This window comes from Acartia tonsa, chromosome 3, assembly GCF_053477335.1.
Source record: "Acartia tonsa isolate MP-2025a chromosome 3, ASM5347733v1, whole genome shotgun sequence".
Taxonomy (NCBI): Eukaryota; Metazoa; Arthropoda; class Copepoda; order Calanoida; family Acartiidae; genus Acartia; species Acartia tonsa.
The window spans coordinates 55,188,018-55,199,634 of record NC_137262.1 but is presented as its reverse complement, the minus strand read 5'-3'; the positions used below and the strand labels follow the sequence as shown (position 1 = coordinate 55,199,634).

The 11,617-nt window shown below is 30.8% G+C and overlaps 1 protein-coding gene across 1 annotated transcript; it reads left to right on the top strand.

The window, feature by feature from the left end:
- Positions 1-1,049: 1,049 nt before the first annotated feature.
- Positions 1,050-7,292, top strand: LOC145314600 (uncharacterized). Its single transcript, XM_080154590.1, has 11 exons — positions 1,050-1,154; positions 1,526-1,578; positions 1,946-2,014; positions 2,364-2,468; positions 2,869-2,946; positions 3,373-3,519; positions 3,910-4,056; positions 4,416-4,496; positions 4,858-4,956; positions 6,550-6,603; positions 7,108-7,292. The coding sequence occupies exons 2-11, from the start codon at positions 1,537-1,539 to the stop codon at positions 7,195-7,197; spliced, it is 912 nt and encodes a 303-aa protein (XP_080010716.1). The 5' UTR covers positions 1,050-1,154; positions 1,526-1,536; the 3' UTR covers positions 7,198-7,292.
- The last annotated feature ends 4,325 nt before the right edge of the window (positions 7,293-11,617 follow it).

Below are 11,617 nucleotides of genomic sequence, written 5' to 3'. Positions count from 1 at the left end.
GTTAGCATGCAGGGATCTAAAGGGATAAGACAACGGCCTATAAATTGATGTACATCAAATTGATGATACACCCCTTCTGTAGATTTTTGGTTGAAACGTTTGAACACTCAACTAAATGAACCAACCAATCCAAATTCAATGTAAGTCCACAATAAGCTAACGATTAAGCTAACGATTAAGAAAACGTTATTATAAGACTTTGGGGACTAGTGTAATAAACAGCCCAATTTCCCTTCCCTCCCTGAGATTTACCACTATAAAATGCATTCTTGAAAGAAATAAAATTTACTTATCCCCGTTTCTCTGTAAAAATATTAAAAATATAAAGTAAAGTATTATTAAACTAGATATCTATATTTTTTTCTAAAGCTAGTTTATTCAATTTTACATGCTTTTCATTATAATTGTTGATTTTTGATAATGGTATCTTTATTAAGCTTTAATCCTTTTTTAGTAACGCAGATTTAGTACATCAATTTATAACAAATATTCATTTAGTCCATAAGATAAAGTAACATGATGTCTATCTGTCTGTTTATTCGTCTGCTAAGATCTCTTAAACGGCTATACATATCTTTTCACAACTTTATGGGATGTTGTCCGTTGGTCCTGAAAGGTGAGGGGGGTACGACATTCTCCCCCCCCCCTCCCCACTAAAAAAAAGTAATGATCATGTCTTTATTAAGGCATTACGATTTTCTATACTGCATAATTCTTTTCACTGTTATTTGTTATACACATAAGGTAATTACTGATAAGTATTAATTTTTTATTTCAATTGCACGACAAGTGCATAAAACTGATTACTGTAAAAATACTTTAAATTGTAGAGTGGCTTAAAAAACTGAATTATTTTGACTTGAGAAATTAAATGAATTATTTAAATTTGATTTAAAACTCAAAAAGAGAGTGCGACAAATACGAAAATATTAACAGTAAGTAAATAAATAAAAGTTTAACATAAAATAAAAATAGTTTAAACTGAAATGGAATTAAAACTCTAAAAAATTATTTGATTTATTCTATTAATGAGAAAAATATCTGGAAAGTACAATATATAATTTTGCGCCAGTCACTAAATAGTGTACGACTTTATATTTTGATTGGGATTTATACAACTAAGCACAGTCGTATAGTTTTGGTCTGTGAGTTAGGTACAATATGTTTAATTTGAATGATTTCCTTTACTTTTAGATTAAATGATTTATTAGGTTTTTATTTGGTATTAACTCTTTGTTAAAAGTATGATTGGCTTTCAAGTTTTAGTAATTTATTTTTGTAACTTGGCTATTCTATAGTTAAGCTTTGTTTTTTCTAGTCCTGATATTTGTGTTCGTGTTATTTTTGAACTTTTGTTATTTGTTTACATTTTTAAATTTTTAAGTTTATTGTATGATTCGTCGTACAGGCTTTAGTAATTAAATTTAGTAAATTTAAATAACTCCTGTTCTAACTTACTTTTGAAAGTTCGTTGCTCATGCTTTTTTAGTGTTATGTGTTTATTTTAAAGTTATATTTTGTTTAGGTTGCCATAAGATGTTCAGTATTCTCCTTTTGGCGTGTGTCGCTCTTTCTCAGGTTTTTACTTATATTTTTTATTGGCTACGCTACTATTCAGTAAAATATCCCTTGTTATATAAAATGTAAAACTACTCAAATTTTTTTATTAAGCATAACAAATATAAAAATTCTGAATTTTGTGGGGGAGAGGGGTGGTTGACATTTCTATTTATATTTTAGTTGATTTATAAACAAAATTTAATGTGGGGATTAATTTTTTCTATGGACAATTTCTTTTGGGATTAAACCTTCCCGGGACCTATAGGAAGCTACCCTGTTAAGATTAACTTGATCGGTTCAGCGGTTAGCGAAATCCTTTCGTACAGACATCCTCTTGTTTTATTATAAGAATATTCTAATTTTAAAGGTTAACTTTTTTATTTAGGCAGCTAAGCTGACCGACCAGGAGAGAGCTGCCCTTTTGGATGAAATGATTGACAAAGATATGCAAAAGGTAAGAAATTAGTGTTCCCTTGAGTTCGACTTTCAAAGCTTGCTTCTACTGAAATCTAATATCTTAAATACTGAAAGCTTAAAACATTTTTTATTTAAACAGTTCATTTACAATCCTTATATAACATGGATGTTGCACCAGATTTTTATGTACTTTTTACAGTGATAACCGCAGCTGGATAAAATAACTTTCCACCATTCACCCCCTTTTACTGTATGAACTGACCAATTAATTAGGTTCAATTTAGTAGCCTAAATTTACTACAAATTTTCCTCTATAATTTCCATTTTATTTACCACACATTTAAAAAAAAAATATAGATAAAGAATTAATATTTTATTTCATTTAGGAAATTGAGAAGGTTATTGACACCCTTGACGCAGATGAACTGGACGCTCTGGAGAACATCCTCAGCAAGCCTCTGGATGAGAAGACTGAACTACAGATGATCCATGTAAGTAATATTGCTTGTTTGTTTCTCCTCAAAGAATATAAAATTTTACAATTTTGATGAGGTTTTAACAGAATCTAAGAACTTTGTTGTTGTTCATATTATATTAGCTGATTCGCCCCTAGATTCTATAGATTAAGGAAATAGCCCTTAACCGATCTTAACTTCCTTAAAGCTTCCCAGATAAGATTATTTGGACCAGCTTCTTCAGAGATCTTTAGTCTCTGATCAAATATTTTAGTTTTAAAATTTTTAGTTTCTTACATATTTTAGGTCCTTATATGGTAGTGGTTCTTTCAAAGTGTTTCTTGTTGACTGCACATTTTCTTTTTAATATTGCCATTTCTTAAAAATGGTGGTCTTATAATTTTCTACATTATAAAATATTTTATATATCTTTCAGGCTGAGCTCGAAGAATTGGGAATGGACCCCGAGGATGTAGAGGACATGTTCGACCTTGCTGATATGATGATGAAATTCGTAAGTGCAATTTTGTTATAAAGAATATATTACTTCGCCCCTAGCCTTTAATGAATGTGTGGGGGGTGGGGGACAGTACATTTTAACTATAATGCTTTTACAAAGCTTCCCTGAAAAAATCAACCCATTGGTGCTTATTATAAAATATCTTTGGACTAGTTTGTTACAGGATTACATTCCTGGCTTCAAACTACTAGTATTTATGAATACTGTTACTGAAATATCACAAGTGTTGATAAATTTTTATTATTCTTTTTCGTAACCTATAACTACAAATATTAGTTCTGATAATACATAAAATTTAGAAAACCTTGTGTACAAAAAGATTCTTGTAATAAGCTACCCTGTCCCTCTTTTTAAAAAGTTTGTTTTATTTTTCCTTCATTTTTCACATTATTGCTTTAATAATTCTATTTTTTATTTTAGTTGACAAAGATCCCTGAGATTGAGAAGAAGTTGGAGCTTGAGGATGATGAATACACTCTGGAGGATCACTGCAAGCTGTATCTCCTTGGTCTGCCTAACAAGCTGGGTCCTCTTGGCTTCCTGGCTCTACACTCCATCCTTGAGTCTGTAAGTATCTATGAGGGGGGGGGGGGGGGAGGTCTAATATTGAGTTATTACATTGAGACTTCTACGTTATTTGTTGGTTTCAAAAGTTTGATATTTTATTAATTAAAAATCAACAATAGTGGTAAATCTGTTTCTGCAATTGTAATTAAAAGGAAATTAATACTAAGGTGCACTATCACAATGTGCCATCTGAACCTCGTTACCCTCTCCTCTCATTTTCCTCAATTAAATGAAAATAAGGGGGCGGATTGTTGTCATATGTATAACCCCTGCGGGAGGCCGGACCTTTCCTTTCATGGCCAATCTTCAAATATTAATAATTGAGCAAACAAGTATAAATGTATTATTGAGGAGCATTTTCACTTATGCTTAATAACTCCTTTTATATAGGCTGGCGAGGCTGTTGCCGATATCCAGGTTGGTGAGTTTGTGCCTGTTCCCGAGGAAAAGTCTGCCGAGCCAATTGTTGAAGCTGCTGCACCCACTGGTGAAGCTCTGGCTCCTCTTGGTGATCTCTTCTCAAGGAAGAGGCGTGAGGTAATACTTTTATAATAAACAAATACAGCAGTGAGGGGAAAATTGGCTGTTTATAACCAAAGTTTTATAACCTCGTTTTCTTATTCTTTGGCTTAACTACTTTGGGGAATTAAGTAAATTTTTATTGGTTTGTTCATTAAGTTGAGTGTTCAAACGTTTCATCCACTTATAATTTACAGAAAGGGTTGTTTTGTGTATTCTCATTGGGAATGTACAATGATTTATGGGACATTTTATCACTGAAAGTAAATTTGTTTTATCTTTGTAAAATACTTCCTGGCAAGGTGTCAAGATAATTTTTTTTATTGTCAGTTTTACATATATATTTGTAAGAAGTTACACTTTATTTACTTTTCTAGTTGGAGAGCAAGGCTGCTATGATGAAAGCCGCTGAGATGGCCAAGGCTGCTGAGATGGCTAAAGCTGCTGAAATGGCTAAGGAATGGAAACAAAATTATAAATTTGTCTATGAATGATAATACATTACAAGTTGAATTTCAGAAAGCTACTACTAAAAAATTTCCTTGCATTCAAAAGAACAAAGTTTCCTAGTATTCTATTACAATTCTATAAAATAGAAAATAGGTGAATATATTAGTCTTCAATCTTAGTTTTCTACATGGACCTTTTTTATTGGTCAGTTCGTTCATCCGGAGGGAATGGGGGGTATATACATCTAATTTTGTAAGAACCATATCTTATTTTTAGAATCTCAATATTTTTTATTTTAGGATTTTTTAATAAAAGTAAGCTAGCTTTGAAAAAAATGTAGTTTCTATCCATTTTTGTTTAACTTGACAGATTGCTGAGATGGCTAAGGCTGAATCTATGGCCGCCCGCAAGGCCAGCCAGGAACCAGAGGACATTGTATCCGAGATCCTGGCCAGAAGGCGTAGAGCGGTAAGTGATATTTCAACTAAAATTTCTTTACTAGGCAAGCAAAAACTTTAATGCAGCTTTAAATTAAATTTACAGTTACTATTAAAAAAATAAAGATTTGGTTTTATTTTATACTTAATAATAATAATAGTTTCGCTTGTCTAATTATTATGCTTAAATTTACTTTGTGGTCGTCTCAAGTGCTTAGTAGACACTGAAAATTATTTATATTTTTTAAAAATATATTTTACTGAGCCCTGTGGGGCGTTTCAGTTTCCTTAGTGAAAAATAAATTCTAATTCCGCCCCTTCCCCTTTATTTAAAAATAAGGAAGGATCTCTACTACTACTAGACTCTTCTCAAATTGCCTATATTTTTGTTTTTACAAAAATTTGCCTGAAATTCAGAGTAATTTAAATTTTAAGATTATTATTAATATATAATAAGTTGTAAATACTTTCAGATTAATGAATACTAAACTGCCATGATCACTCTCTACCTATCCTCCATTATCAAATCCAAGTAAGTTACGAGGGAGTGGTTCTTTTTGAGCACTCTACTACTTTTTACTTTTGACTACCTGAAAGATCTTGTGTTTTTTTTTAATATTTTTAAAACATTAGTTAGGTTTAAAATTTTATTTTGGCTTTTTTCTTTACTTTTTTGTCTGTTTTATTCTTATGAATTGTGCTCTAAAAGGCTCATTCCCTTGGAAGATCAGTTGTGGGTAACTCTGCCCTATTCTAACCTGTTCTTCCTATTTCAGACTGAAAGCCTGAAGAACATTCGCAACCACTTTATCCTTAAGATGATCAACGTTATGGCAAAGTTTCAAGTTGGTCCCATCCAATCTTCTGTACTCAGCTATGTTGTTGGATAATTTTATTTAGTTTTTTCCTTTTTATTTTATCTATGAAAGTATTTATACCTTTTTATATATTAATAAATTTTAGTCAATTAAATTGTGCATTTATTCTATTACCAAAATTATTCTGCAACTCTTTTTGTATGTTTGGCTACAACAATTAAATATCTTTGTGTTTTAAAAATACGAAAAAAATTTATAAAAGCTCTTAAAGTCTGATATTTTTGTGTAATCTACTCAAAACATGCAGAGTGTATGTACGTCCTTCCGTAACTGTTAACTCTTTTTGCAAATGCTCAACATTTATAAGTTTTTTTTTCATTTAAAACCATGGTAAAGCCTAACTTTTTAGTCTATAATCCTTATATTGCACATAGCTTAGAATCACTTGCTCTCGTTTGTGGATAGTCTCCTTTTGACAACTTTTCGAATGAAAAATTATCCTATTGGCCTGATTAATTATCCTATTGGCCTGATTTTGGAATAATTATTTCTAAAAATTGTCGTATAGTATTAAAATGAGATTTCTATAATCAAATGCGTAAAATGAGAAATTTGACAGTATCCTATAATTATGCCGTTGTGCAACAATGTATGTACAATTTTGTTAAGACTTGCAAATTCATGTTCTTGTTTTTAAAATCTGATTCTCTGCATTAGTTTGTCCTTTCGGATCTTGTTTAATTACTTTTTTATTAATGTGCTTCGTCACTGATGGATATATCATTATTGTATTTTTTTTTTCATAGGATACAGATTCTAAATTGAGCAAGGTTTCAAGAAATAAACGTCATATTTTTATGGTAGGTACCAAATCTTCAATATCTTTGTTGGGGGAAAATTGTCAAAGGCAGCTTATATTAACAAAGAAATTAATTCGGAAAAAATTTACGAAACCTATGCGTGATTTTCAGCTGTCGTTGGGGAGCAACATATAGTAAAATTGACGACCTCTCCATTTGTGCCCCAAATATTATTTTACATTTATTTCCCTGGTTGGTTGTGCCTTATACCTGCGAAGGAATACTGAAAATTTTCTCGTATTCATTCGAATCCGGTGGACAGGAACCAGTTTTCATCCATACGAAAAAACTATGTCGAGCATCGTATTATATCCAGCTTTCTACGAATATAGAAATGTACAATCATAAGATTAAAGCCAGTTTAACACCTCGGGACTAAAAAAACTAGTTTTAATCTTATAATAGTACATTCTATATCCGCGAAAAGCTGTTTTTAATACGATGCGAGAAATAACTATTTTTTAATTACTGGAATGTTATATTTTAAATTAAAATTATATTTAGGATCATTTCAAGCCAAAAGTTTTGAATTATTTAAAGAGGACTGGACACTATTATGGAGTTTCAACCGTTAATGTCAGAACTTTTGAGTAAGCAATAGAATCCGCAAAAAAATTATTAATTACATTTATTTTACCTAAATTATAAAGTTAACTTGAAACGAATCTTAATAAAGATTTGGAAAATTTTACAGTTTTGTTTTGCAGATACTTAGTAATAAGGGTATGTCCGTCCGTCTGCTATTAATTGAAATTACTTATTTAACGTCTCTATTATGGCGCAGTGCGGTGCAGACTCGAACCAGAACCTTCCCCGTCTTTAATTGATTTTCCTAGCTAAGTTAATAAATATTCCTATCAAAAAAAGATATGTTGCCCCTGCTAAGTGCTTATCTATATCGGTCTTGTTAAAAGAACTCTTGCAGGTTTTTTAGCATCCTTAACCTAACTTATAAACTAACTAATAAACCTTAACCTAAACTATAAAACTGACCATTGATATTTTTAAAAGCGAAGCTTTTCTATAATTAGGGTCGGTCCGTCCGTACGTCCGTAACGGATAGCTTTTTTCGTTAATTTAGGCATGATTTAAAATTGTCCTATCTATTTCAAACTTTGCATGGTGATTCTTGTAGTAGTTAGGTACGATTTAGAAAGCGTAGCAACTCTATAATCATTACCAAATGTCCGTATGTCCATTTTAAACACGTGGATTTTTCTACTTTTTTAACAACTAATTTTTATGTGATCTAATTCTCCGATTGGTTTGTTTTTTTTGTATACTGATTCCTGGGACAACAAAGTACAATATTATCAATATTATGAGCGAAGCAACTCTATAATTAAGTCTTAAAAATGTAAGTATGTACATAAACATTATTCTGTATCAAGCAGTCTTTCAACAAATTTACTTACAATTTTGCATCGACTCTTATACATTTATATTCTGATTATTCAGTTCTGACTCTATACAAGTGTTAATGTCCGTTAGTCCTACCGTTTCATCGCTTCGCTTTTATGGATGTTGTCATCCGTGTTATATGTGTTAATCACCTGAAAAGTAAAGAAATGCTTTGTCTACATTTAAAATTTTGGTGGGGAAATTTGTGTTTTTGCTGCCTAATTTGTCAGATTGTTATCATTTGCGTTCTTTTAAAAGCAAGTAATGACAGTTTTTGTAGCTTAGCTACTTTAGTTTTTTACTAGCGGATACGTCCCTAGAGGTATCTAGGAGTCCTTGGGGTGGGGGGCGAGAGGTATGTTGACTCCTCTCCACTTAACAATTTTATAGATTTAAAAGAAAACCTTGAGTAACTAATCCTTTAAAAAGGTGACTAGAGTAACGTACAAACAGATCCAAATGGTATAATACAGATAACTACCTGGCCCCCTTTTCCAAGGACCTTTTTCGTCTGCTAGCAAATTGTTTTCTAATAATTGGCTGTGTTAATATTCCCGACACTACTGGTTGATTTTCAAAGACCTAATTGAGATGGGATGGGGACATTCAGTTATTTAACCCCTTCCCCCTCTAGTGTTTTACTCTAATATTCAAAGTAATTGCTTAGAGAGGAATAATATTTTACAACTTCACTGAAAAAACTTTTTCTTTGTTAGTTTACTCATGGCATTATGATTGTAGTCCATGCAAACTGTACCACAATCCATTATCCAGATATTGTATAAACACTACACACTAAGAGATATAAGTTTTCCGGAATTTTAATGTAGGGAGTAGATTTGAAATCTGCATCAAATTTTAAGGATTTTTTATAAAATTCGTTTTTTGTAAAATTCTTTATCTAAAAGCGAAAATACATTTTAAGTTAATTAATTTTGACCAATAGGATAGGTGGATTTTAAACTACCTGCGCTCTAATTGGTTGAATGATGTACGACATCCAATCAGAGCGCAGATTTTTTAAATCCACCAATCACAGATGCCAAAATTGATTAACTTAATTTGTATTTCCGCTTTTAGATAAAGAATTATACAAAAAACGAATTTTATAAAAAATCCTTAAAATTTGATGCAGATTTCAAATCTACTCCCTACATTACAATTCCGGAAAACTTATATCTCTTACTACACACTTCTAATTCTGTAAAAATTCACGTGTCTCATATCAATCTTAAAGATTATCTTACTTTTAAATCTTGCTGTTCTACAAAATGGATATAGAATATATGGATATTGTGAAATTTTTGCATACCCTGATAAAATGTTTCTCCCAGCTGGCTAATATAACGCTACCCCTCAACCACCTTTATGACTACCTAATCTCCTCCCCTGACCATAGAGTAACGTATTTACCAATAACTGAGGACTATATTAGCAACCTAAAATTCACATGTCATAATATTCACATATTCTTTATCCATTTGTACAATTATCTGTTTGTTTTTCTGCATTAAGATTTTTTATGTAAGCGATGCTTTTCTACACTTGAGGTCGCTCCGTGCGTCCGTCCGTGACGTTATGTAAGGCATTTTAGAATTGTGCATTAGTGTGGCCCAAATGAAGGTCTAAATCGCTTTTCAATGTGCGGAATGTAAAAATAGGTTATGTATTGTTTGTAGATTTTAGCCCTATAATTGATTTTTAGAAAAAATCTATCGCTTTCTCGTCAAATGCATATTTATTTTCACCTTTTCTTCCCCAATTTAAGAAAGCCTTACACCAGATATAAAGCAAAACATCAAATTTTCTGTCTGTTTGTTTACAAACATTGAAATAAAATATTAAAATCACCAGGAATAAACATATGAAGAAAGAAAGTATAAAAATTTATTTATGTACAATTTCAATAATTTGGGAAAGCTAATTCATACTGCAAAATCATTGAAGAAAAATAATTAAAGATAAGCCTTACTCTTTATTCCTGGTTTAATAAAAAACAATCAAATTATTTTATTATTTTTTTTTATTAGTATGCTTTTTTTTAAAGTTGAATATGAGAAAACGTATATTACATGTTTTTTTTACCTTCATTTAATTTTTTATTCAAATAAATTGTCTCTTTATTGGCGACAATGTCTGTTGAGCCATGAAATTTATTAAAAACACTTTTTCCTACTTTATGTCTTTAAAACGTATATTTTTTAGAGTTTTTCATAATTTCTCTTCTCATAAGACTAATAGCTACTGTTTTAGTTCAATTTCCTACACAAATTATCAATTTAAATAAAACAATGTTTTTAGACGTTTTTCAGAATTATTCGGCAGGAATGGCGGTTCTGCCTACTTTTTATAATTGCTTCATATTTGAACTCTTGTTACATTATTTTAGGTTGGCAGTTCTTTAATTATTTCTTGTTAAAATCATGAAAATATGAAGTTATTGATAAAAAGCTTAAGATTGAAATTTCGAGATCAATTTTCATTGTAGAGAGGTCTAGTTTTCACTAAAAGGTCTACATTTGAGCCGGTAACAACTTCAAGGTATCCGAAAATTGATATGGTAAAGATTTAAAAATTCATTTTTTTTGGGCCAGTCTATTGTGCATTACTCGATAATCTTTACATAAACGTCCGTAAATGAATTATAAACTTTTTGATTATTTAGATATTCTGTAATCCTTTTTTATTTGGTATTTCAATAATTTTGTAGGTCCAGTCCGACTGTCCGTCATTACCTTCACATTTACTAAATATGTCATAATTTAAAATAAAAGAGTATATTGTGTTGTTGCTGCGCCTCTTTAAAGCCGCTGAAACTGTTCCACTTAGCGGCTAAAATAAGAGGCAAATTCAAAAACAAAAAATTAAAAAATGAATTGAAAGATTAAGATAACCATAAATATTTGATTCATTTAAGCAGAATAAATAATTATCTCATAAAAATACAGGTTAATAGAATAAGGATTATCAAATTCATAGAATAGTTGTGTAGATGTGAATTTAATTTATATGTTGAGATAGGGAGGAAGGGTTCAATTCAATATCAAACTATATGCTTCATCATTTACAAGTTTTAAGGATGGTTTTGATAGCATACATGTTTAGAAATTAAAGGATAATAGACTATAATTTAATTGTATAATGTAATGTATAATATATAAACAGTAAGTGTAACATTAACTTTACTATCGTTTTAACCGATTTTTCGGTAAATAACTGTAGAAAACTGAAAAAGTAAAATAGGTACAAAATATGACAATGACTCCTTGAATTGTTCAACTAGTGTTGAATATATTTTTTCATTGTCATATTAAAAACAGTATTTTGTCACCGCTAGCAGCGAAAAATCGGTGGAAAAAACCGCCGGGTTCTTTTAAATGGTCCTAGTGTAACGGGGAAAAGTTGGGTGGTAAATACTAGCATAAAAGTTTAAGGTTATTTGTTGTCAGCAGGACGCTCCAGGTATCAGATACTTCTGGTGCCAGGTATACATGTAAACAGTCTTCCTGAGTTACTTATTTAAGTTATTTAAAAGTCAAAACAGTTTGAACTGTACCCCTATCACACAACAAGAATGAGAAGCAAAAAAACATTGGAAAGAGGGGTAAATAAC

Excerpts from the sequence above, each read along its gene's own strand:
- LOC145314600 (XM_080154590.1), top strand. The coding sequence starts at position 1,537 with ATGTTCAGTATTCTCCTTTTGGCGTGTGTCGCTCTTTCTCAG. Across the intron at positions 1,579-1,945 it reads CGTGTGTCGCTCTTTCTCAG|GCAGCTAAGCTGACCGACCA; the intron begins GTTTTTACTTAT and ends TTTTTTATTTAG. Across the intron at positions 2,469-2,868 it reads CTGAACTACAGATGATCCAT|GCTGAGCTCGAAGAATTGGG; the intron begins GTAAGTAATATT and ends TATATCTTTCAG.